Source organism: Squalius cephalus, assembly GCF_949319135.1.
Source record: "Squalius cephalus genome assembly, chromosome: 10".
NCBI classification, from domain to species: domain Eukaryota; kingdom Metazoa; phylum Chordata; class Actinopteri; order Cypriniformes; family Leuciscidae; genus Squalius; species Squalius cephalus.
Genome location: NC_137131.1, coordinates 40,813,497 through 40,837,359, shown reverse-complemented (window position 1 = coordinate 40,837,359; position 23,863 = coordinate 40,813,497). Strand labels below are relative to the sequence as shown.

General features: G+C 36.4%; 1 protein-coding gene across 1 annotated transcript in view; it reads left to right on the top strand.

Moving 5' to 3' along the window:
• Positions 1-23,863, top strand: part of sema5bb (sema domain, seven thrombospondin repeats (type 1 and type 1-like), transmembrane domain (TM) and short cytoplasmic domain, (semaphorin) 5Bb) — a 59,988-nt gene that overhangs the window by 4,863 nt on the left and 31,262 nt on the right. The window contains exon 2 of the mRNA XM_079882774.1: positions 16,053-16,126. Within this exon, the coding sequence (XP_079738900.1) occupies positions 16,107-16,126 (20 nt within the window). The 5' untranslated portion in view covers positions 16,053-16,106. The remainder of the gene's footprint in view (positions 1-16,052; positions 16,127-23,863) is intronic.

Genomic DNA, 23,863 nt, shown 5'->3' with positions numbered 1-23,863 from the left:
CTTGAGATTGTCTATGCAGGAAACTTTGAAGTTGAACCTGCACCTCAAATTGTTCACTAAAATGGACCAGTCAACTTTAAGCTTGAAGCTAAACTTCAACGATAATGGTTGTTTTAAAAGAATATACAGTGCTATGCATAAGTTTAGACACCCATGCTAAAGTTGACTAAAAAGAGGAATAAAAAATCATCTTTTGGAAATTGAACTTAATGCCTTAATTAAAAAAATTAAGAAAAATCCAACCTTTAAGGACACCAATTTTCTTTGTGAATGAATAATGTATCATAAATAAATAAATGTTCTTCCTCAAAATACAGGGTGCATAAGTTTGGACACCTCTATGTTAAATTCCCATAGAGGCAGGCAGATTTTTATTTTTAAAGGCCAGTTACTTCATGGATCCAGGATACTATACATCCTGATAAAGTTCCCTTGGCCTTTGGAATTAAAATAGCCCCACATCATCACATAGCCTTCACCATACCTAGAGATTGGCATGGTTTTATTTCAGTTAGCCTAATAGCTGGTTTGATTTGCATTGAGAGATGATCTTATGGAAAGTACTCCATGCCAATCTCTAGGTATGGTAAAGGCTATGTGATGATGTGGGGCTATTTTAATTCCAAAGGCCAAGGGAACTTTATCAGGATGTATAGTATCCTGGATCCATGAAGTAACTGGCCTTTAAAAATAAAAATATGCCTGGCTCTATGGGAATTTAACATAGGGGTGTCCAAACTTATGCACCCTGTATTTTAAGGAAGAACATTTATTTATTTACGATACATTATTCATTCACAAAGAAAATTGGTGTCCTTAAAGGTTGGATTTTTCCAATTTTTTTTAATTAAGGCATTAAGTTCAATTTCCAAAAGATGATTTTTTATTCCTCTTTTTAGTCAACTTTAGCATGGGTGTCTAAACTTATGCATAGCACTGTATATGTTTGAAACATTATATATTAACATTATACACTACCGTTTAAAATATTTTTTTACATTTACCTCATATGCTCTCCAAGGCTGGCATGTATTTGATCCAAAATACAAAAACAGTAAAATTGTGAAATATTATTACAATTTAAAAACAGTTTTCTATTTTAATATATTGCATATGATGTCATTTATGATCTGTCAGAAATCATTATAATATGCTGATTTGGTGCTTGAGAAACATTTCTGACTATTATCAATGTTGAAAACAGTTGTGCTGTTTAATAGATATATTTTGGGGAAACTCTAAGTATATTAAATAAATAAATTCAATACTAAATGTATCTTCTTTTCTGGTCATGTTGTGAAACATTCATTAGTAAAAAATTATTTTCAAGAATTTTTTTTTTGTCTTTGTAATAATGTCTATACTGGTCAGGTTTCACTTGGAAATAAATTACATTACAGTATTTAAATAGTTATAAACCAGAGACCAGAATACTGCTATATTCACACTGTACTCCTTAATGCTCATTTCTAGAAAAATGGCAGTAATTTTATTAAAGTTTATGCTTAAAACATGCGAAAGCCCAATATTTCTGGTGCTGTCAATCTCCAAATATGACAAAAAAGCGACATAAAAGTATAATTTCTACTCATAAACCACGTACATTTCTCTCTTGACCTCACACAGAGGATTATAGTTCTGTATATATAAATATAAAAGTCTTTCATGATACTGTTATAGGTCATTTTGCCATCATGACATGCCCTGGTCACTTTTTTTTAACTTTCATTGTATGGAAAATGGCTGTAATATCATTAAAAAAATTGTTTGTCTAAATAAGATATTCAGTAATCTCTTAAAAATGCTTTATGAAATGGTAGCTTCTGAAGTGAAGGACATTTAGGAATTTTTTCTTAAAAACAAGACAATTGATTTGAATTTTTGCAGTGTACATGAACGTGATCAGTAGTCAATGCCTCCGTGCCAACTCATTTTTCAAGGTCATTGTTTTGCTTTACACTAAAACTACTAAAGTTAATGAATATGCTTCCTACAGAACTATGCATTAGTACCCTGGTAAATATTCATGTGGAGCAATGTAGAGATTATGCATGGGACTCAAAATAAGGTATAAGATGTGATCAGTGCAATCAGAATGTATTATTCATTCAATTGTTCAGCTAGATGTGCAATTATCAAGAAACTTGAGTATACGAAAAAAGAAACCGCTGGAGTGCACTTAGTCCAACTTTACCTGACTGAATTTGTGTTTCTCATGATCTTAAAGACTTATGCTTAAATGTTTGAAATTAGCTTTGTAGACAAATATAAATTGTGGCAACATATAAATAGTTTTACAAAACTACAATTATTTTTGGACAAGGAATGGACAAGATTTGTGAGTTTTATTAGACTTATCTCTGTGTTGAACAGTTATGTGTGTGTGTGACATAGCAGGTGTGTTTTTAATGTAAAGTAGTTAGTGCATGATTGGGTTTAAGTGAAGCTGCCACAGTAAAGGTTGAGGTCAGGTTAATCAAGTCAGTGAAGACTGAACCAAATTAGAACCATAATTATCCTAGAAATGGTAATTTTTGTTGATTACAGTGGGGGGAATAATACAGTAATTCCACCATTTAATTAGGCCTAAGCTTAAAACAAGTGGAAATGTGTGCGTAGAACAAGACAAAATACGTTTGGTAAGATTTGATTTAAATGTAAGACTTTTTGGTGACCAAGGGCTGTTGAGCTCCAAAAAAGAGGAAAGTATAAATCAATGAAAGAATTAGAGTAAGAAGTAAGGAATAATTGATGATTGATTGATTAAAGTGTGTGAATTACATGAATCTGTGCAGCTCTCAACAGTGTTTGGTAGCAGGGTCTTTACTAATAATAACTGTTAACTCTTCTACTGCTAATCATTTCTACAAAATAAAAACGAAAATCGAAGGTAAGGTAAGGTAAGGTTTCCATTACTCTTCAAATTGCGCAAATTGAAATTGCGAATTGAAAATATGCCCAGTGGAAATGGCAATTTTGCAAAAACTCCCATTTATCGTAAAAAAGTTTTTACGCTTGCATGAGTTGGTTTTTCAGGCAATTCGAAAAAGAAATATTTCGCAAATCTGCAATGGAAAACTGCATTTACAGTCACCTGACGTAGACGACGCGGTGTGTTTGAACTGAATACGACACAGAGTTCTTTATTAAATTCATAAAAGACAAAAGAATTACAGGAATACTGTACTTCTAAACCTCAAATAAATGCCACAATCAAGACCTCAATGCAGATATGAGGGAGAAACACCCAGAAACACCTCATATGTGCCGCTCTCAAGTATAAGGGTCTTTCCTTGCCATTAATGATTGGATAACAACACACATAGGCCTATGTCTCCTTCGATTAATAATAATGGCCAGTGCGGTGGCTGAGATATACATAAACCTACCAATGTCCGTTGCCATTATTGGTATGACTTATCGCGAGAGGAAAAAATGAAGTTTAGTCGCATAACACCGGTTAATGGAAACGCCGTCATTTCGCAATAGTTTTTTGTCGACATTTAGAAAAAATCGCAAAAGTTTTGCGCAAATCTGTAATGGAAACGTGCCTTCTGATAGGCCACGCACGGACACGGACCGTAAACATTCTTAGAAACATTTGGGATAATGTAAGTACACAAATCAACAAAATATACAACATTGTTCTAATGTTTTTTGGATATTTTAATCCAAAAATCTCAATTCTACAGAATAAGTGTGTGTATATACCCTCTCTTGCTTCTCTTCCTCCTCACCTGCTCGTCTTTCTTCCAACCTCAGCACTCTTTTACAGTAATCTAAACCACTAGCTGAGCTCTAAACCTCAGGTTAGACCGAAAACACATCACCCTATACTAGCGCCACTGTTCTCCACTTCAGCCGGCATCGCTTGTGGTCAGGAAGTGGAAGGAGGATGGAGAAAAGATGGATTGGGGAAAAACTGGATGGAGACCCACACCTGTGATGAGGAACTGTGGGTTTTCCATATATCGGTTGAGACGGTGAATGCATGAATTGGGCCGGAGGATCTGTGTTGTTAGGGGTCGTTTGTGAGAAGCTGATTGGAGAAAACCACAGAAGCTCTTGCAGCGAGACACTGCCAAGCTTGTGTGAAATGGCTGGGTCAAGCTAAATGTTTTAAATATTAAAGCAAATATTGCTGCTCCCAAGGCCCCGGCCGCACAGTGACGCGCTCTGTCCGGCACAAGAGAGTCATTGATGCCTCTACCCGAGGTGGGGTGTGTTGTGTTTTATGGGGGTCTGTGCACCTCGAGGCTGGGTTAGTCAAACAAGCAGCTTTTTCAAGAGGAAAGTGTTTATGTAAGGCACGGTAGCTTTCTTTCTCCCTATCTGTCAATCCATTTGGTTAGTGTAGAGGTTTTTTTTAAGCTACTGCTTGACGAGCCTTAAATGGGAAATACCAAAAATTGAATTTGCATATTAAATTTTGGGGGGACCTGCTTGCTTTTTGCACTTTTTTCCACATGCATGTGAATCTTTGAATGCATGTTTCCTGTGAAGTATTATGCAAACATGTTTTCAAGGGTGCTTTACAAATTAAGTTATACTACTTACCCTATTGGAAAAAATCTATTTATTGTATATATGTTAGATCGTTATGGGTAATTATTAATAACGTTTGCTAAGGCAGAGTTTTAACAAACCCTTAAAGGGTTAGTTCATCCAAAAATGATTATTTTCATAATTTACTCACCCTATCGTTCCAAACCCGTAAGACTTTCGTTCATCTTCTTGATGAAATTTGAGAGATTTCTGAACTTACGTTGGAGATGTTGGATATATTTTTTTACGCAAAGCACTCGCATCACTTCGTAAAATTGAGGTTAAAGCACTGGAGTCCTTTAATGATGGATTACTTTAATGATGTCTTTACTACCTTTCTGGGTCTTGAAAGTGGTAGTTGCGTATAGACTGTCAATGGAGGGACAGAAATCTCTCAGATTCATTTGTGTTCCGAAGATGAACGAAACTCTTACGGGTTTGGAAAGACATGAGGGTGAGTAAATAATGACAGAATTTTCTTTTTTGGGTGAACTAATCTTTTAAACTTAACTCTAAGGCCTTAAAATCCCAGATTATTAGTGCTATGATGGACATATCAAATTGTCTGACACGAGGCCTGTTCACACCAAGAACGATAACTACAATATTTATAACGACAACTACATTAGCGTCAATAACATTCAGTTTATTATAACCATGCGCTGCCGTTTTGCCGTCTGCCACTCTAAATGTTTGAGCTCTTTATTGTCAGGCGGATTCTGATTGGCTGTCAATGTTTTTACCATTAATCAGATGGAAAAAATGCTCTGAAAGTGATTCCAGCAATATCGTTCCTCGGTCTCATTGTTGGTATAGTTGTGACTTCTCTATTCTCATAGAATTCGAATTTGTTATTATTACTTTTATCATCCCAGGTGTGAACAGCCCATTACTAATTTCATCATCCATCAGGTAAACAATTTTTTTGGGGAATATTTTATAATTGAAAAATGTATATTGAAGTAGCCTATGTAAACAAGCCATGACTAGAATACCATAGATATGCCCTAGTAACCAACCAGAACACCCTAACAACTACCTGGAAATAAACACCTTCTGGCTTAATATGTGCCTCATCAAGCTTTATATATTGCCTTATTGAGTACTTTATTTGCACTGTGAGTGTTGTAGAGCTATAGTTTAACTCTAAACGTGTCTAATGCATTCCTTACAGATGTTATCGACTGCTGTCAGAGTGTGAATTGCAGTGAAACTTTCGACTCTGTGGTCGAGATTCACACTTTTGGCGTAGGTATTCCCATATTAATTTGTGAGTTGTTTTGACATTGTGGTGGTGTGTGATGAAGCCACAGAGATGAGTTGTGTTTTCTAGCTATGTGAAATAAATAGTTGATTAAGAATTTCTTACACAATGAACATGCTGCATGAGATTTAAATTAATATTTTATCGTAACATGATTATTCTGGCATCATTTTTATTTATTCTGTCGAACAGGCAGTGTTATTTTAATATCACTGAGATTTTGTTAATATTTTGAATTATTTTTATTTTTAAATTTTCTGATTTATTTTAATTGTGTTGTACATTTTAGTAACTCTGTTGTGTGCTTTTGTCATATTTATTAGTTTTGTTTTAAATGTCTATTATTATAAACATTTTCTGTTTGAATTTATTTTAGTATTAAGTTAAATAAAATGAAAATGGGAAATGTGTTCTTGGCAATTATAGCTGAAATAATATAGTAACGGAAATGTTTTTTTCCCCATTTTAGTTAACTATAATAACTAGAGATATGTCACATCTGCTAATTTCCCGACGTGACGTGAGGACCATTGCCGTTTGACGTCATTGATGTCAAATCTTGCATATCTTGTCTACACAAAATTATTTAATTATTTATTCAAATTCAGTTTATTTTACAAATCTACCTCAAAAGACTTGAAATATAGTGCTCATGTTATATGCACTACTTTTATGATACTTCTGTGGTGCTTGACAACCCCTGGTCACGGTGTGTTTTCATTAAACATGGAAAAGAGTCGTGTAAATGTTCTTCAGAGCATCTCCAAAGAAAGTCATATGAACTTTGAACGACATGAGGGTGAGTAAATGATGACAGAACTTTTACTTTGGGCGAAGTGTTCTTTAAAAAAAAGATGTGAATCATACTTCCAGGCCATTTATTCCCTTCCAAATGTGACATAAAGTTTCCTATGTGCATAAGAACACTAAGTTTAGTGTGAGCGAGGGCAGGAAAACTCTGCATCTGTTTTCATTGGGAGGAAAAACAGCGCTGTATTCATGACGTTCAAATAGCCCCAAACATCGTGAGTTCGATCCCAGGTCATGTGACCCATGAACTGTAGAGTTTCTGAAAGCTCCAATCATTCTAATGCTCTTAATTAAGGCACTTAACCCCAGCTCGCCCCTGGAGGGGACGGTCCCTACTATTAGTGTACCCCAAATTGCTCTGAATGAATAGTATCTGTGCAACTGAGGTTATTTTGCTTGCTCTTCACCGCACGTTCACCTTCCCAGTCCACATTTGTCTCAATTCTACTGAAATTGGTTTAACATAACTCTTTCTACTGGGGCGTCCCACTGTTTTTGTCTGTTTTTGGAGCGTTGCAAAGGAAGATGAATGGTGCTCTGGCTGATGGCTTTAAAGGTTAAGAAAATGTCAGAACAGCAGAGCTATTAGTCTCCCGGGCTCTGGTGGACCCTTGAAGGGGCCGTCGACTTCTTCCTGAGATGCGGGGTATGATCTATGTGTGCGGGTAATTGCTGTCATGTTTGTCGTGTCCGACAGGTCAGGCTGGGCCTTGTGCTCTTTTCTCCCATCAGCCATCTGGTTTCAGGACTGGCATTTCACTCTGTCACTGTTGGTGCAAGAACAATGGTGCAGGACTGACACTAATGATTATTTTGATAATCGATTAATATGCAGATTATTTCTTTGACAAATTGATTAATTGGATGAAAACAGCCACGCCGCTCTCACACCACACCATGTTCTCACTTCTCACACAGTGGAAATACATCGCGGAACAGAGAGGACACTGACAACGCGCTGACAGACAGGACAGACCAGGTTACTTTTGATATGAAACAAAGTCTCAACTTTGAAATTTGGTCATTTTTTAAAGAAATTTAAACAATAAATACCATTTTGTGGCTCTTTGATGTGTCTGATAGATCGCTGTAGAGCCTCAGTTAAAGCTGCTCGTGAACCAATCATCTCTTCCTTCTAGTTAATTTATAGCATCAAATAAACATGAAAGAACATAAAAAGGAATGTTGTTTTAATGGCGGAATTTAACTCTTTTTCAAGTTCAAATCCTCCAACGTTAATCTACTAACTCTCCTGACTGCTTTGTCGGACAAAAATGGCGGATTCGGCGGATGGCGGATGATGATTGGTCAAATAGCCTGTCAATCAAACTCCCTGTGAAGGGTCAATTCCACTGAATCTTCCTATTTCAGAACTTCAACACCATCTGAACAAGCCCGACATAGAAGTTACTCGTCATAGAAAAGCACCAAAAAAAAAGTTTGAGAACCACTGCAATCGACCCAGTTCATTTGCTGGCTTCCATGGCTGCGATACCCTGTGTGTTCGGCCAACTGACTACCTGAGGTGTCGAAATGCTATTGGATAAACTGGCAGTGGGTGGGATCACACAGACCTTCTGACATTGAACGCATTTCAAAGTAGAATAATTGGCTGTAGCATTGCTTTTCTGAGAATCAAGTATTTCAAATTAGCATGTATCCTAAATCTCTACAAATATATCATGGTATTTTTATGCTTTAGTACAGTAAAACATTTTTTAACTCTTTCCCCGCCATTGACGGATATTTCCGTCATTTATGAGACAATGCTTACTTGCCATTGACGGAATCTTCCGTCTTTCCTTGTTTTCACTGTTATACAGAAGGGAAGCTGTCACGCAACTTCTGAATGAGTACAGAATCTCCTGATCAAAACACAGGCGAAGAAGAAACAGAAACAATCGACTGAAGCATTGCTTATGCACGCTGTAGTACACTGTAAAAAATTTGCTGTAGTTTTGCAGCTGTTTGCCAGTAACTTACTGTAGATTTAAATTTATGTTATTTACTGGCAACAGTTTGTTCAAAGTTAAATGAACATTAAACATTAACAAGTCTTTGTCTTTAAAGAATAAAATTATAAAATAACAATCTAATGCAAAGCATTCTGGGAACCAGAAATCTTCATCAACCTTTTTCTGTTTTTTTCCTTCAGATTTTGGTTCCCAGAATGCTTTGCATGAGGATGTTATTTTAGTTTTATTCTGTAAAGATAAAGACTTGTTAATGTTTAATGTTCATTTAATTTTGAACAAATTGTTGCCAGTAAACAACATCAATTTAAATCTACAGTAAGTTACTGGCAAGTAGCTGCCAGTAATACTGTAATTTCTACAGATTTTTCTAACAGTGTAGTCTTTGACAAATAAAAAAAGCTTTTTATATTTAGAAAGATTTTCTCAGCTTTTTGTTCAGAATGTTGCTTGCTTTTTTTTAATGAAACTTACCCACAATCAAGTGTGATAAAAAAGAATGCATGAAGCTATAGAATAAAACTAGAATAAAACTAAAAGCAGAGGCTCTGCTCTTTGGTTTTATATATTGCATGTTCAGATATTCATACAACAAAATATTCTGGGGGCCATGAAACTGATGAAAATGATCAAAAACTCTGGCGGAGAAAGAGTTAATGTCTAACAAGAAATATTTTAGTCATAATTATTGCTGCCGTCTGGTTGCATGTACATGCTGAAGTCTGTGAAGGTTAACGGAAAATGGAAATATTTATGTGACTTTTAAACATTTACAGATAAGGATACAACAGAGGAAATCGTGTCTCAAACGCATTAAACGGCACATGCTTCCATCAAAGCAAATGAAAGGGCAAGTTGTATAAAACTCAACACTTTCAGTTGAGGTGCTTAATATGACACTCAAGTTTAAGAAAAACGTTTTTGCCCTTTTCCCGCTGTAGCTCAGTGTGTGTTCTCCACCATATTTCAGATATGTTTTGTCCATGGAAATGCGTCATTAAAGTTACATGACCATTGGATGTTTTCCGTGCACAGTGAACAGATGCAATTAATCGATAATCAAAACCATTGTCGATTATTTTCATTATTGATTATCATCGAATTTGTCGATGTTATGTTGCAGCTCTACATTGGTGGCAATGCATATTAATGGACAATCTGATCCTTGAGTCGTTATTATTGGCCTACGCAAAATATTTGACATGTTTTTGGGACGTTTGTTTGACTGTGTATGTTGTGAATAGTGCACAAAGAAGCTTTGATTCAGGTTTGATGTCGTTGATGTCGTCAGTTGTGTAACACGTGACTGATCAAGTTGGGATTTCAGAGTTACAGCCCAGGAGAAAATATAAACTTAAAGTGAATAAAAAGTTAAATTAAGGTCTCATCCCGCTTCTCTTTCTCTCTGTTTGGATTTAATGTACTTTATTAATGCTCTTGTGAGGAGATCAACTACTCTTTCTGTTTTGTCTGACAGGGGAATCTTCATTCTTGTTATTTTCTCTCATCTTTTTCCTCTCTCCAGTCTCTTTCTCTCCGCCTCGGAGGAATCATAGGCTGTAGTAGTAGTTACCGCGTGAACATCTCTGTGTCTCAGGAGAGTGTTTTCCTCTCTGGCAGAGAGATCAGACCTGACTGAATCCCACCTGAGGCTTGAAGGATTCTCTAAATCGCACCATCATTCACTCTCTCCTCCTGTTTTTGTTTTGGTCGCTCTCCGGAGGATGATTTTATTGCTCAACAGTTGCTCTCTCACAGGAGACTTAAAGAAGATCACAGTTTTATTTACGTATCTACTTTATTTGGGATGTTTCACCTTAGGGGAAATAAATATAGATGCAAATGAGACAATCATCGACATACAAGATTATAGAGCTATAAAATCAATGCACTGCAAAAACTGTATTTTAGTCTTGTCAGTATTACTTTTATACTACTAAATGTTGTTGTATTTATTCATTTTGGTTAGAAACTTAATAGTAGGTATATTTTCTAAAAACAAATCTGTAGTCAATATTTTATGTTAGGGATTCCCAAACTTTTGTCTGCCAAACCCATTTGACCTACTTGAAGTTCCCCTGAGAGTTAAGGTTTCAATAATTCAACAACATTTGTTCATAGTTCTCTGATGTTGGTTAATGGTCAAACAAACAAATACAATATTTTATCTTTTTCTATCAAGTGTTTAATCTTGATTTGCATTTATTCAAAAAATTCTCATTTGGCATTTTTAATGATTTCATTTATTATTAGCTTTTCATCAGTTCTTTCATTCACAATGGATCTCAATTATTTCTTTCTTTTTTTTATTGATGTTTTGATGAGAAAACAAAACAAAAATACCAATTTGACAATGATTTCTAATAATGCGAAACGTCAATATGCAAGTTAATGCATATTGTGATCTCTGTTTTTTTATTGATCTCCTCTAAACCTCTAGTTGAGAAATGCAAACAAATCTAAGCATGAAACTTCAACAAAAGTCTTCATTTGCTCTCCCTTTAATCTCATTGTTGTCTTGAACACAAGTTATTTCAATTTATCCCATATGTATTTTTTTTTCACCTTGCATATGGGTCTTCATCATGAGTTCCTCAAAGAGAAGATGGACTAAACCAAGTGGTCCCCTGATGCTGTGCTGTCTTATGGACTTCTTGTGATCGCAGCCATCAGATTAACCACAGGAGCTCGGGAATGAACAGCCAGTCCTGTGAGGTGCACATAAAATGAGCTAAAATAACCCAAAATACATAAACCAAAAGGCCTCTGTACTCTTGTCCTTGAAAAACTGTGTGCTCAAACACTGCGACTTTATATTTGACAGAAATAATCTTTTTATTTTTAATTCATTTTGAGTTTGACTTGGCGTCCCAAAATTTTTACCTCATTTCCCCATCTATCTCAATCCAACTTTCTTTCACAAACACCCACATTCAGTGCCTGCAGAGAAGAGTATGGCGCATACCCAGCATACGGCATGTGTTTATAAAGAATGATTTGTAAGAATTAAGTTAAATCATTGGGAGAAATAGAGAGTAGAACGAAAAAAGTGTCCACAAATGTGTGCTCAACTGAGATGATTACAGTATAAGTCATGCATTTCACAATGAGATCATGTTGGCTAAATCTGTTTTGTGTTTCTTCATCCAGTGCTCTAGCATGACTTAAGATACTGGCATCTGTTCAGGCATGACATGTTCATAGTGAACCCCTCGAGAGGGAACACACCCGCGAGGGGCGGAGCAAGGACTAATTAACACCAGACTACCTTGATTCTTCTGAATGCTAACATACTGTACAACTCTTTTGTTTTAATAGTATTCCTCTTCTTTGGGATTTGATTAGATGAATTAGTTGGTCATTCCGTATGTGTTTTTGTTTCTCTATTCTATTCTATTCTATTCTATTCTATTCTATTCTATTCTATTCTATTCTATTCTATTCTATTCTATTCTGTTCTATTCTGTTCTATTGATGTCTTTTTGTTTCTCTATTCCAGGGTTTCTCAAACTCGGTCCTGGAGGGCCACTGTCCTGCACAGTTTAGCTCCAACCCTGATCAAACACACCTGAGCAAGCTAACCAATGTCTTCAGGATCACTAGAAACTCACAGCTAGGTGTGTTTGATCAGGGTTGGAGCTAAACTGTGCAGGACAGTGGCCCTCCAGGACCGAGTTTGAGGAACCCTATTCCATTCCATTCCATTCCATTCTATTCTATTGATGTATTTTTGTTTCATCATATTGTTTAATATAAAACAACATGAATTTCCATGCAGGTTCAGGGTGATTTATGCTGATTCAGGTTAGTGCTGATTTGTAAATGGTTGATGCTGGTTAGTGATGTTTTGGCACTAGTTCAGGCTGGTTTAGTGCTGGTTAATACTTGTCTGGTGCTTGTCTAACTGGTGCTAACCATCCTGACGATTTTGTTCACTAGAGAAACAGAACAGGTGAAATTGGTCAACTATCGTGATTGATTAAACTAGTAAAGCAACAGGTTCTTGCTGGTTTGAGTTTGTAAGCTATTGTGATTTTGCTGGTTTATTCTGTTTCAGGGTTAAGAAGTACTGGTTTGGTGCTGGTTATGTCTAGTTGCTGGTCAGGCTGGAGGAAGAGCAAAGCTACGATGTCCCACAACAGAACAGCATGGTGTTCCTTGTCAAGCTGGTTGACTTTCTAGTTAAACCAGTAAAGCAGAAGGTTCTTGCTGGTTAAGCTGGTCAGCTAATGTGATTTTTTTTTTTCTGGTTGAGAAGTTTGGTGGATGGTTTATGTTGGTTAGTGCTTATCTGGAGCTGATTTATTCTGGATTAGAGTTGAGTAGTAGTACTGGTTTGGTGCTGGTCTAGCTGGTGGACAAGAAAAGCCAATGCTGTCCAACAGCAAAAAATAAATAAAATAAAATTCTTGTCAAGACTAAGCAATAAGTTCTTGCTGGTTAAGTAGTTAAGCTATTGTGATTTTGCTGGTTTAGAAGTTTGGTGGTTGTTTTATGCTGGTCCATACTGGTTTAGGGTTAATGATACTGGATTGGCACTGGTTAGTGCTAGTCAAGCTGGTCAATGACCAAAGCCATGCTGTCGCACAGCAAAACATTATGTTTGTCCTCGTCAAGTTTGTTGACTTTCTAGTTAAATGAGTAAAGCAGAATGTTCTTGCTGGTTAAGCTGGTCAGCTAATGTGATCTTGCTGGTTTAGAACTTTGGTGGCTGGTTTATGCTGGTTAGTACTAATATGGAGCTGGTTTATTCTGGTTTAGAGTTGAGTAGTACTGGTTTGGTGCTGGTAATGGCTGGTCAGTGATGGTCTAGCTGGTGGACAAGCAAAGCCATTCTGTCTAACAGCAAAAAGAACATGATCTTTCAGGTCAAGCTAAAGCAACAGGTTCTTGCTGGTTGAGTTGGTCAGTGATTGTGATTTTTCTGGTTTAGAAGTTTGGTGGTTGGTTTATGCTGGTCCATTCTGGTAGGTTTAGGGATAAGTAGTACTGGATTAGTGCTGGTCAAGCTTTTGGATGAGAATGCTCTCTCACAGCAAAACATTATGGTCTTCCTTGTCAAGTTTGTTGACTTTTTGGTTAAATGAGTAAAGCAGAATGTTCTTCCTGGTTAAGCTGGTCAGCTAATGTGATCTAGCTGGTTAAGAACTTTGGTGGCTGGTTTATGTTGGTTAGTACTAATATGGAGCTGGTCTATTCTGGTTTAGAGTTAAGTAGTACTGGTTTGGTGCTGGTAATGGCTGGTCAGTGCTGGTCTTGTTGGTGGACAAGCAAAGCCATTCTGTCTAACAGAAAAACAAACAAAAAAACATTAAACTTTCAGGTCATTCTAAAGCAATGGGTTCTTGCTGGTTGAGTTTGTCATCTATTGTGATTTTGCTGGTTTAGAAGTTTGGTGGTTTGTTTATGCTAGTTTATTCTGGTTTGGGGTTAAGTAGTACTGGATTGGTGCTGGTTAAATCTGGTTAGTGCTGGTCAAGCTGGTGAACGAGCAAAGCCATGCTGTCCAGCAGCAAATCATTATGGTCTTCCTCGTCAAGCTTGTTGACATTCTGGTGAAATCAGTAAAGCAGAAAGTTGTGATTTTGCTGGATTAGAGATGAGAGATCTTTCGACTTTGTTGACTTTTCATGTTGTGGATCCAGCACAACTCCTGCATAAAATATCATCCTTTCCCTCATTCACCTCAGAGAATAAATGAATGAACATGTAATTTCAGTCTGCTGAATTAAACGACTCAGTTGAATGGAGCTACAAATGAATGGATGAATGAGTGAGTGAATTGGTTGGTCTCAAGAGGAAGTCGTGCAAAATTTGAATTCGAAATCAACCGCCCCATTGCGTATTGTGTTGGAGATGGAGGGAAACGGAATAATGATAGAGGGAATTGAACATGTTTCTTGATCTCTTTTCACCTAGTATCACTGTGAAATGTCAAATTTGAATTGATTGAAAAGAAAATTACAGCTGTATTATGGGATGTCGTGGGGGGAGGGGTGTTGTTGCCATAGAAACCAGACCACTGCTTCTCAAAGTGCTGTTCTCAGCTTATGAGTGAGCAAAGGTTACATGTTAAATTGTCCCAAAAAGACACCGAAGTCACACTTAAACATTCCTGAGTGGAACTGCATTAAATAACAAAGTACTAACCCAAATGGCATTTATTTGAAGGAAAAAAGTATGCTTATTAAGCAGAACATTTACCAGATATTTTTTGTGGAGCTTAGTCAGGGAAGATGGCATATGTAATTTGACATGCATGAAAATGAGCTGTGATGGATAGATGTCTGTTTAATGGGTAGTAATTGCGTTGTTTTGAGGTTTGAGGTCATGTTTAGACAGAGTTAAAAACATTTTATGTTTAGACATTTGAACAGACTGTGCTTCTGTACCGGACAGCCTTGCTTTTATTCATGTCAAATTATGTAAATAAATATGGCATCTAAGATTGATATATTATATAAGGCTGTTAAATATTTACTAATTATTCAAAATGATTTTTGCTGGCCATGTAAAATAATGCAGGATTCTGAATATAGTGATGATGGACGACTTTTTGGGTCAGTGAGATTTTTTTTAAGGAAATGTAATATTCATCAAGGACTCATTAAATTGATAAAAAGTGACAGTAAAGATATAAAGATTCCTATTTCAAATAAATGCTGTTCTTTTGAACTTTCAATTCAGTAAAGAATCCTGAAAAAAATCTATCATGGTTTCCACAGAAATATGCAGCAGCACAACTGTTTTCAACGTTAATAATAAAAAGAAACCAGCATATTAGAATGATTTCTGTAGGATCACGTGACACTGAAGACTGGAGTAATGATGCTGAAAATCCGCTTTGATCACAGGGATAAATTACATTTTAAAAAATATATTCAAATAACAGTTTTTACTGTATTTTTAACATTAAAAAATCTTGCAGACCCCAAACTTTTAAATGGTAGTGTATAAATAGGACATAGGACACCTGTGTGATCTTAAGGAGACTTGATCTAGTGTGCTTAGTGGTTTTTAGTCTTTTTTTTGAGATTTTTAGTGGATTTATGAAAAAAAGTGTAGCGTTCGAGCACAGTTTTGTATCGAAAGCAGTGACATCCAGACGTTTTTAAGTGTAGCATCAGTCTTCAAATGCGTACCGAGGCTGCTGTACGCATCCGAGGTGCACCAGCCTCAGTTTGTGAACAGTTAGAGGAATTTTAACCCTTTCTGTCCCCGCGTCTGCTCGCCACAGATGCCGCACACACACACACACACACCCTCGTGCACAGCCGTCGTGCCCCCAGCAGCCTCCCTCCATTGAGAAAGTTAACAGTTTGTTTTTCACAGGGCTGAATGCTTCACTGCACACATTACCGAAGCCCCTTCATCTCCCCCTTTACTCGTCCGTGAGAGGCTGACTAAAATTATTTCTCTCTCTCTCTCTCTCTCTCTCTCTCTGTCTGTCTGTTTGTAAGGATTCTGTTAAACAGATCTGAAGTCTATCGGATGCGCTCCTCTGGAATGAGCCCATGCTGACACCTTACTCCTGGTGAGTACACTCTTTTTTATTTTTTCTAATGTATCCATCCGTGGTGAAAACTATCCACTTATGTGAATCTTTTCATCTTGTTGCACTGTGCTTTCCCTTCTTCTTTTTGTCCTGGAAGCAATTTTGCCCGCATGTCTTCCCTCCCCTCGTGTCCTCCCGTATCTTTTCCAATTTCGTCCTCTCTCCGCTCCATCCCGTCTTCCGTCTCTCTCTCTGTCCCCTCCCTCTCTCCGTGTCTTTGTTGAGGTATTCTGATAAACAGTTTGGCCGTCATCTCCAGACCTCCCCCATTGTGTGTCCAATTCTCTTTGTTCTCTCAGCCTGTGGTGCTGGCCTCTGAGTGTGTGTGTGTGTGTGTGAGATTGACCACTTCAAGTGCGTCTGTGTTTGTCTGAATAGATGGAGCTGCTATGCAAGAATTTATCCGTTTTGTCCATATTGTCACTGACTCTGTCACTGCATTTTGATTCTTTGTGTCTGTTTGTCTGCCTGTCTCCCCTCTTCTGTCTATTTCAGTTCAGTTAAATTCTGTTCAATTTCATTTGTTAATCAGTTTTTGTTGTCATTGCAGTCTCCTTGTTCTGTTTATTTCTCTCAACTGATTTGAGATCAGTTTTTTTTACTTGTCTTGAAGTATTTTTTTTCAATTTCAGTGTAATAAAATTAGTCTTTGTTGTCATGACAATTCATTTTGTTGTTCTGTTCCGTCTGTATTTCTCAACTAATTTCAAATCAGTTTCATTTTAATTGTTTAATTTTTTTATTTAATCATATTCATGTTACTTTGTGGTCTTCTAAATCAATTTAAATTGATTAAAAGTGACATTAAAGAACTTTATAATGCTACAAAAATTTCTATTTCAAATAAATTCTGTTCTTTTGAACTTTCTATTCAGCAAAAAAAAAAAAAAAATGCATCACTGTTTTCCACAAAAATATGAAGCAACAGACTGTTTTCAACATTGATATAATAATCAGAAATGTTTCTTGAGCAGCAAATCATCATATTAGAATGATTTCTGAAGGATCATGTGACACTGAAGACTGGAGTAATGATGCTGAAAATTCAGCTTTAATCACAGGAATAAATTACATTTTAAAATAGATTACAATAGACAACGTGTATTTTAATTTATAATAATATTTCACAATAATATTGTTTTTTATTAAATGCAGCCTTGGTGAGGATGACAGATTTCTTTAAATGTATATATACTTTTAATATAAATTTTAATATATAAAAAATATTATTATTTTTACAGCATTTATTAATCTTGGTTGATGATAATTTGATAAATGGCACTTCATGCGATTCATTAACTACAACATTTAATGTTAGGAAGTTAACTATCGGTATATGTGGAAATTAACATCAACCAAGTTTATTAAATGCTGTTAAAGTTATGTTCATCGTTGGATTAAACTGACTATTGCATTAACTAACATGTAACAATGTAGTTTTTCTTTTTTGTTTTGAAATGCTATAAATATAAATAAGTGGCTGTAGGATTTATTTCACAGCACAGAATTAATTGCTAAAAGAAAACCTGAACAACCATGATAATGAAAATTCATGGATCTGCAAGTTCGTGTCGTCCATTATTCAGGGCCAGCCTTCGATGTGCAACGATTCAGGGACAAATATGCAAATATCATACAGCTGTAAGCAGTGAGTTTAGTTTCGAGCTCCCGAAGTTAATTTAAACCTTCCTTTTCCATTTTATATCTGTTTAATACACCAATTGTTTAGACAGATGCTTCTGTCACAAATCTCACGTTGTTAACGGCACAAAGAGAACGAGAGATGGACGGAGAAAGGGAGAGTGAGAGAATGAGTGAAACGTGAATGGCGTGAGGATGGACACAATAAAAGGCCGGTCTTGTTGCGGCGCTGTTTAAGATTCTGCCCGGTGTCGGGTCCGTGGTCAGCGCTGAGGGAAAGTGTGCTCGCTCACAGCGCCTGTAAAGCTCAACGGACTTCATTCACGTGCTAAAGAGCCTCTGCTTTGGCAGATAGTTGGCCGGTCTCACAGAGAAGGCTTTCACGCAGAGACAGCGAAGGAGTGGAAGGTTTAGGGGAAAAAAATAGCAAACAAGGGACACATCTGAAAAGGCAAACACTTTCAGAGATACAACAAATATCCGTGGAACTGCTTGATTGGAACTGCTAATTCACAGCTTGGATCGTGTATCTCAGGTTGGCGTTGGCTCTTGGCCGGTAAAGGTTGCTGGCCCGTCTTAGTGCCCTAACTAGGGTAGCGCACGGACCTCCAGCTGCGTGAATGGGAATAGAGTTCATTTGGGGTCTCTTTTTGGGGATAAAGGTTTTGGTTGTGTGACCCCTTTCAGCGCTTAGAGGAAATGTTGGGGATTGTGGCCGGGCTCCCATTGGCAAAAGCATGTTCTCTATAGGCGATGTCAAAGGGCATGTTTGTTGAGGAGGAAAAAATCAGTTTTTTTATTTATCAGTGAGTCAGACAAACTAGCGTAAATTGCGTGCACTGTGGAAATGATGAATTTTAAGTCTAGCGCATCTGCATATTTGAAGGCAGTTTTTTGTTTTCTGTCATGTTGACGACACTTGTTATCACAGGCTATGCATGGACTTCATTCATGACATGCAAGCAGAATGAATTTCTTATGGAAATTGTTGCACTGAATGGATAATAACAATTTTAAGCATGGTTTCACAGGTGAATTATACAGAAAACTGTGCTTGGATTTAATGAACGAGGCTGTAGATGCATCGATTGCCGTTCTCCTAACAACATGGTCTTGCAGTTCTTTTAAAAGAGCCATTGTTTTCTATGCAATCAAGCGCTAGACGGACATCTTTGACCGTTTCACTCGCGTCTCGCCACAGAGAGCCGCATGTAAAGCCATGTAAAGTTAAAAGAAGTCTAACTTTTAAAAAACATGTCTCAAGACTTTGTGAGGGTTTTGCCATTCCATTGCATCTCATCATATATTTAGATGCAAAAAAAAAAAAACTCTGTGGGATCGGCACTCTTTATATTAAACTATGCATAAATACAAGATGCTGTTTTGTATGGAAGCTTGTTTCCGCCACAGAATAAAACATTTTAAAAGATAATTGCGACTTTTTAATCACAATTGCAAGTTTACATCTCGTAATTTTGACTTTATTTCTCAGAATTGGGAGATATAAAGTCACAATTGCGAGATATAAACTCACAATTCTCACACCACAGAATAAAACATTTTAAAAGATAATTGCAACTTTTTTTCATTTGCGATCTTTTCTCGTAATTGTGAGATATAAACTCGCAATTGAGAGTTATAAAGTCCAATACAAATGACTTTTTTCCTCAGAATTGCGACTTTATATCACGCAAATCTGACTTTATAACTCGCTATTGCAACTTTTTTCAACTTTTTTTTATTGCAAATTACCAAAACAGTAGCTTATACAAGGTAAGAAATCAATGACACACATATACATACAGGAGAGAGAAAAACAAAAACAAAAACAAAGAGAGAGAAAACAGATATCGATATAGTGGTGTATGCAGGTACATCGCTATTGCAACTTAATATCATGGAATTCTGAGATAAAAAGTCCGAATTGCCAGATGTAAACTCGCAATTATGAGAAAAAAAGTTTACATTTTTTAATTCTGTGGCTGAAACAAGCTTCCATAGTTTTATTCATAATTGTTTATGCGATTTACAAAATTGTATTTGATTATAAATGTTATTTTAAACGTTATGCACAGACATTTGGGTACAGACAGTCATGTTACTTCATTGTTTTGAATTTGAATAAACAATTTTATGCGGTACAGTAATATTTTCCTCAAAAGACTTCCTCCTAACTGAAATTATGCCTTTTAAAATTGCATATAATTTGAATATTAGTAATATGTAAGGATAAAATTTGAATTTAATTGCTCATACATTTTGACCACTCAAAACAACTGCAGGAATTAAACACGGCCAATTTTGATTTCATATGGTCTTTAATTAGCTTAACCAAAAAGTTAATGAGACCAGCTCAGTTGTTTTAGTAACATCTGAACTAAACTGACGTCTGGACTTTCCTGAGTTTCACCTTGAAATGTCTCCTGCAATCACAGCTGCTCATTATCACCTTACTTGTCTTCCTTTATACCTTCCCTCCCACTTGCTTTTTTTCCTGACGGAGGACAATTAAAGATGAATAGAGTCCATAAATCCTCAGTATCAGCATCCTGATGCTGCAGTGGTTGTAAAGCAGTGTCACAGAGAGACAGTGTTATCTACTGTGGATTAGCATTAATCCTTGTGTTTATTCCAGACTGTTTACACAGGTCCGTCATGGATTAGTCGTCTTCCAGTAATGTGCTTGAGGAGAGCATCTGTGATCAAGATCTGACTTTTGGCAGACTATTCGTTCAACGCCCTTCGTATATTTGCACTTTCACTCATTGTCCTTGTTTCACGCGAAACTTAATATCCAAGGAATTCAGTTGTTTATACATTGCATAATCTCAGGAATGTAGCGTGTTGAAAACAACTTCTATCAACAGCATCTGTGTTCTGCTTGTGATAACCACATCAGTTTTGGCTCGTCCCTCAGTTTGTCGAAACAAATTTACATTATACGTCACTTACGATGGAAGTCTGTGAGACGACAAACAGGATCATGAAAGCTTGTATTTTCTGTTAAAGAGTCTGTATAAAAGTATGTGTTTGCTGTAAAGTCTAATCGCATCTCGCATCCAAGACTAACGTCGTTGTTATGCTTTACTTCTGTAGACAAAGTTTGCTTCATTTAAACAGTACTTTGTGGACGGTTATTCTACTTTTCAAAGATTTTTTTAAAGAAATTAATACTTTTATCAAGCAAGGACACATTAAATTGATCAATAGTGACAGTAAAGACATTGATATGTTACAAAAAATATATATTTTGAATAAATGCTGTTCTTTTGACCTTTCTATTCATCAAATAATTCTGAGAAAAAAATGTATCACGGTTCCAACAAAACTTTTAAGCAGCACAACTGTTTTCAACATTGATAATAATCATAAATGTTTCTTGAGCAGCAAATCATCATATTAGAATGATTTCTGAAGGATCATGTGACACTGAAGACTGGAGTAATGATGCTGAAAATTCAATTTTAATCACAGGAATTATTGCATTTGACAATAAATTCACATAGGAAAAAGTTATTTTTAAATATTTCACAATATTGCTGTTTTTACAGAATTTTTATGAAATAAATGCAGCTTTGGTGAACATAAGAGACTTCTTTGAAAAACATTGATTCTCTCACAAACTGAGAGAACTCAAGATTATTTTCTGTGGTAATTAACAACATCATATTGACCGGAACATTGCTTAAAAAAATATTTGCCTCTTTTTACACATAAATCATTTAGGACACACACGCACAAACACTCACGTCCTGAACTTTGAACCTTGCGACACTGCTTTAGAGGGAGCCATGGGTGTCCAGGCCAGGAGCCGCCGGTTCAGTTTGTAATTCCACATAAAGGCCTTTAAATCTTTTAGTCTGGATTAGACTGGGCCGACGAGACGGCAACACAACACATGACCGCAGAGAGCTCCAGGACCCCGTCCTGACAGTCACAACCTTTGTGTTTCACTGAGCTTTAGAGCGACAGAGAAAGAGGTGAAGTCATTTTGGGTCTCCCATTAGATATTAAAGAGCTACTTTGACTAAACCTGCATGTGGGAGAACAGAAACTGAGGTGGGAAAGCATCTACAAGACTTGAAAGTACAGTATGTCTTATAAGATTTATAAGTCAGAATCTGATACTGCCTTTGGTGACACTTTATTTTACAGTGTCCTTGTTACATGTTACATGCAGTTACTGTTGTAATAACTATAAATTGTGCATAATTACATGCAACTAACCATATAGTAAGTACATGTAGTTAATTATTATTACTCAATACCTAAATGTATAATTACACTGTAACACGGACACCTTAAAATAAAGTGTAATGCTAAATTGTACATTTTTGGACAACTGGATATAACATGAAGACAGCTATATTATATGAAGTGAATTTTCAGCATCATTACTCCAGTCTTCAGTGTCACATGATCCTTCAGAAATCATTCTGATATGATGATTTGCTGCTCAAGAATTTTCTCTCCATATTTGAAGAAACTGTGATAAATGTTTTTCAGGTTTCTTGAATAGAAAGTTCAAAAGAACAGCATTTATTTGAAATAGAAATCTTTTGTAACATTATAAATCTCTTAGCTGTCACTTTTGATCAATTTAATATGGCCTTGCTTAATAATTTTTATTATTTTATCTTTTTTTTTATCTTACTGGCCCCAAACCTTTTAACGGTAGTTTATGCATTGATATATATTGACCAGACAGCCAAAGTGTTTCGACAAAACCTGAGTAAAAGTGAAACCTCATTTCGGCTAGTTCATAATCTCATGTTCAAATCAGTGATTGTTTTGATGGGTTTTATAATACTTTGCAGAGGCAAGAAACAAACTCCCTCTAAACCAGACATGACCTCATGCAATGTCGCAATGTTGTGTAGAAACAACACAGGGACATTTGACGTTGGTCTGAAAAATGAAGGTACCCTTTTGAATTACCAACAAACATCTTAAAATATCTGGAGTAACACGCATTGTTTGAATTGTTCACTTAGTCTAATCTAGTTAGAAGAGTTGTCAGTTCGTTATTAACCTGTTCTGACCCCATGGATATCTGTGTGTGATTGGTGCTTGTGTGTGTCAGCCATCTTTGACCTTATTTATTCATCTTCTTCTTTCATATCTCGTCTTTTAATAAAAAATGAATTGGCCCAGACGGGCCGTCAGCGGCCCACCTAGTCTGCCCATTGTGTGACCCGGGCCTCCCCTTTGGTGCATTTGTCACTGCCATCATGGCTTTCATGGGTCTCCATCTCTCTCTGTCATCCCTCCACCTCTGTGGCCTCTGATGAGTCTGAGAAGGTGGGCATGAATAGGGTGCTGAGGGGTATTAAGGGGGATTTGGGGGATTGAGGGTCTTTTGCTATTGAGGTACATTAGACATGGTCGGCGATGAAGTGTCTGTTGCACAGCGTCACGCTTCCCGAGCCAAGAATAAGAGCCTGGATCCTGCTGCCACTGCCAGGGAATTACACAGAAAACTATACAGATTTACAAAGAATTCAAATACTCACCATTAACACAATTCTACCCCATCCACTTGCTGTCTGTTTTTCCTTATTAACTGGATTTTGAGAGTTTTGAATAAATGTTTTACAGCTGAAGTGTGCAATTTCGTCTCCACTAATTGGTTCAACAAGTGGAACTGCAAAAAAAAAAAAAAGGGTTTCCCAAACACTCTTCCATTGATTAGACTTACTCATAGCCCCGCCCCCGAGTCATGCCATTGGCTGAGCCAGTGTTGCTGGTCAGGATGCACATGTTATGTGTATGTTTTCATTTGTGATAAAATCAATCCATGAATGGCTTATTTATAGTTCCTTTCTGCATATTAAATAGGTATATGAGAAAGTATTTAACCCAGAACAATTGACACAAATCAGCTTATTAAATAAAATATAAAATGTAAATATATTTGACCTATCTTTAATGTAATCAATTTCAGCTGAAAGTTTTCTCACAATATTTTATTTTGAATATTTCCATATTACTATTTTCTTTGGGATATAGTATACTTTTTTTCCCCCCTTCTAATAACATTTCGATAGAGTTTTGAATAAAAGCTGTTTGAAAAAT